At 37.2% G+C, this 4,062-nt stretch overlaps 1 protein-coding gene across 1 annotated transcript; it reads right to left on the reverse strand.

Moving 5' to 3' along the window:
• Nucleotides 1–364: 364 nt before the first annotated feature.
• On the reverse strand, nt 365–1,339 carry LOC143463312 (alpha-tectorin-like). Its single transcript, XM_076961808.1, has 4 exons — nt 1,181–1,339; nt 843–978; nt 564–727; nt 365–482 (listed from the first exon to the last, which is right to left on the reverse strand). The coding sequence occupies exons 1-4, from the start codon at nt 1,267–1,269 to the stop codon at nt 365–367; spliced, it is 507 nt and encodes a 168-aa protein (XP_076817923.1). The 5' UTR covers nt 1,270–1,339.
• Between the last annotated feature and the right edge of the window lie 2,723 nt (nt 1,340–4,062).

Raw genomic sequence — 4,062 nt, forward strand, 5'->3', positions numbered from 1 at the left:
CCGCACGAATTGACATAGGCTAGTATTTTGATTAACCTATTGTGATTAGCAGCCTGTATCTTCCTGCAGTGTACTTTTCCAGAAGGGGAAGTCCCATTGACCATTTTTTTATCAATTTACAATTATGCAAGTTTACAATAGTGAAAACAAAATAATACTATTATAAGGTTAACGTTAGCTTTTGGTACACACTACAAAGTACTTTTTATAAACTACTGTATATCGTTTCGAATATTAATTATCTGCTGTTAAATAATTATGCAATTGGTGAGATTAGAAATAGGAGGCTTTGTTGATTTTGAGAAAATCGAATAAAGTTTTATTTTTTACAATAAACTTTCAGCGATAACTGAGAATCTCTTTTTCACCTACCATTGTCTTCTTCTCCAACATAACAATCAACTTTTCGAACGCATCTTCTGCCGTTCTTAATGAAGCCTACATTGCAAACGCAATCCTCCACAGTACCGGATATTGTACAACTGGAAAAAAAATCAAATTTTCAGTAAAGTAAAGTGAAAAATCTAATCAAGATCTGAACAAGATGAAACATTGCAAGTTACCTCACTGATGCTGAAGGGCTGTTGCATGTGTCAGGACAGGGGAGGGCGCATCCTTCGTAATGGCTGTTAGGTGGACATTCTAAGCTCGGCCTGCCCAGCTCTTGCCGCCAGTTGCAGAGGTCAGCGCCTTTTTCTTGACATGCTGTGACGTAGCTTTCAATTGCCTTAATAATTCAATTAATAGTCAAAAAAGTAAAAGTTATTGATTAAAGTTTCCTTTGCTGCGTTCTTAAGAAACGAGCAGACGAATCATACTTTGGTTGCAAAACAAGTTCTTACTTTTGTGATGTCTTCCTCGTAGCCATCGGTAGCACACGCATCAAACACGCAATTATCCATGAAGTTGATTGAATCAACCAAACCCATGCACCGGTCCTCAAGCTTCTTTATCCCGCCGCAGTATTGGGGTCTTTCCCTGAGTTAACAGGGAAGAATAAAATAATATGATACTATATGATACTGTGTAAGTGTGTATGATATTGGAAATGTACATATATACGGTATACTGTGCTGTATATCATACTGTATATATGATACTGACATTATATATGATACTGCAATACTATGATATTGTATGAAATCCACGTTTTCCAAAATCATGGTTAAAATATTTTTACCATTTTCTTCTATCGCCAGGAGAACAAAAAAAATGGATCCGGAGTTTCATCGGCACAATCTCCAACCTGGTGACTGTCACCAAACTCATTCACATCATCTGTTACGGTTCCATCAGATTTCTCAAGATCATCACTTTCATCATCGTTGTAATTGCCGCATAACCCATTGATCTGTAAAATCACGCATACCTTAAAGCATGGACATTTTAGATAATTATTCATTATAATAGAAAGCAACGTGACAGAATGAAACAAAAATGTAGCAGATAAATCTTCAACCGAACTGACAGACGTGGCTTAGGATTGCAAAACGTGTAGGGAGCTGCGAAACATCTGTTGCCCCCGCAACCTTCTTGAGAGGATGAAGTAGGATCCAAAGAGAGAGAGAGAGAAAGAGAGAGAGAGAGAGAGAGAGCTTTACGGAAGTAACCTTTTGTTTGTAGGTGCTTGGTATTTTAACGACCAGTCCATCTCCGTTAAAGCTCACTCTAAGATGATACTTGTGATACTTGAAAAGATGAAAAGCGAAAGTTTCACCTCCCTTATTCAGGCCCTTACGAAGTTAATCACGTTAAGAGTACATTTTAAGAGTGCATTTAAGAGTACATTTTAACAGGCTGAAGCTAAGCAGAGGAGACTTATTACTACAGCGTTACCTTCATATAATCAAGCTAGTTGTCCAGAAGATGTCCCCCAGCAACTAGACATGCCCTTGACTGGAGCTTACTTTTTTAATAGGCCGATCAAATGCAAATCGTCACGAGAGTAACAATGTTAATAACGTTTGCAACTCCCGAAATAACGGTCGACTTCGCCGAAGCCCACGTCGCACTATTCGTTACCCAGACGTCGAAACGTATTAATTGTTTATTGTGTGATGCTTCATACTATGTTGTTGACTAATTTCCTATGAGGTAATTTTTTTTTCCATTTGAACAACTTGCACAGCGAGGCGATATCTAAAACAGTCTTGCCACAGACACAAGGCATACGACATTTTCAAACTAACTCGATACTAACTATAAACTTATTATTTTAAGCTGTGAACCATTCCCAAACTGCAGTGCTATATATCAAAAAGACATCAATCTAATGATTCACGATATTATCACACGATTTTATGACGTCACAAAGTAACATACGATCTGTAGGTATTCTCACTGATATTTCTGTGTCATCTAAAGCTCCATAAATCATTGCTCGAAACAATAACAACGAAAAGAAGCAAACAAAATAATTGTGAGGAGGATTTATGCCACTTCAGGCAAGCATGTCCGACAGACATTTTACGACCTGTAAGTACGCATAGATTGTTCAATTTTGGCTCTGCATATCGGACACTCTTTGAGAGCTTTTGCGCACTCGGTGCAACTGCAGAGGTGCCTGCATGGTACAAACACTACCTCAGCAGGTTGATCGAGGCAAATCTTGCATCTCTTCTCTTCCTGCAAATAGCGAATACGTGCTTCCATTGATGGGGTGTCGTCTACGAAGAAGAATTGAAAAGCTCCGTGAAAGATTTATTAAACCGACATACTTGTTGATATCTTTTAAGTAAATTGTGGGAGTGCCCAAGTAACAATTATAGAACATTGTGATTCAAGTAAAGTGACAAGTTTTGAAACCTGACTCACTTGACGTAGAAGCAAAGGCATCATTGCCGGGGGATAAAGTGATTGATGAGTTGGATTGTTCCAACCTATTGTCAAAATAGATGTAAATAACATCGGATTAATGAGGTTAAGAAAATAATTTTTACCGAAACTTATGAAACCGCCCAAAATGGATAAATAAAAACTTGAGTTTAATTTAGAATTAATGTCGTAGCTCACACATCTCAACCTGCGCCTTTCAGATGACTTTGACTGCTTTCCTGCACAGAAAGGAACACATGACACAGAATATACTGTATAACGATTAGGCAGGAAAATACTTCACTGGCAATAACATATTCATTGGTTCCAGGCCGATTCAAGCCACAAACTATTAAACTAAGAATGAATTTAGGACAACCCAACCAACGACCATGGGTAGAAATGTCCTAATCATCACCAAACATACCTGATGCTGCCAATTTGTTGAAGGCATTTCTTTGCACTGTCCCTTGAATCACAACTGATCCGCAGGATACTAAAACATCGCCTTTTTCTTGAAGAGTTCTCCATCTAAACATATATACATAGCATTGATAGGAACATGAGTATGCTCTGTGTAAGTCATGTACGATACCAGTGTTTTATTGGCTTCAGTCATCTTTAGTCACATTCTCACTTGATTTCACTCGAGTCTGGTTGAAAGTCAAGACGGCGAAAAATTTTAAGCAACAAAATCAAATATTTCACATTTTTATGTAAAAAATATTTTGTTACATTTTTAGGTAACAAAATATCTAAATAAGCTTAGGTACAAATAGGTAATCAGATATTTCTATAAGAAATTACTCTTCTCCAAAAAATATCAACCAGATTAATTTGGAAAGAGCCGTTACGCTTTGATAACCGGTTTAATTCAAGGTATGATGTCAGGAAAATCTTCAAGTATTGAGTTACAATTTGAATGGATTCGATGTCGCTCAAGTCGTAAAAAAGACTCGGTCACAAAACTGATGTATACTTCCACATCAGTTAAACGTGTGATAATAAATGCAGCAATAATAATAATTAATCATTGTAATGAGTGGATTGATGTCAAGAAAAAGCCACATCAACACCAAATTAAAAAAGTGCCAACTGGTAATTACAACTAAATAAACACAGAAAATTATTCAGCAACCGGGAAGTGCAATAAAAGTGACCTGTCTTTGAGATGAGCTGGTTTCCGATACGGCGGGAAGTCTACATGATCGAATATCTTCTTCCATTTGCTTTGACCGAACCTCTTCA

This window comes from Clavelina lepadiformis, chromosome 1, assembly GCF_947623445.1.
Source record: "Clavelina lepadiformis chromosome 1, kaClaLepa1.1, whole genome shotgun sequence".
Classification (NCBI taxonomy): Eukaryota; Metazoa; Chordata; class Ascidiacea; order Aplousobranchia; family Clavelinidae; genus Clavelina; species Clavelina lepadiformis.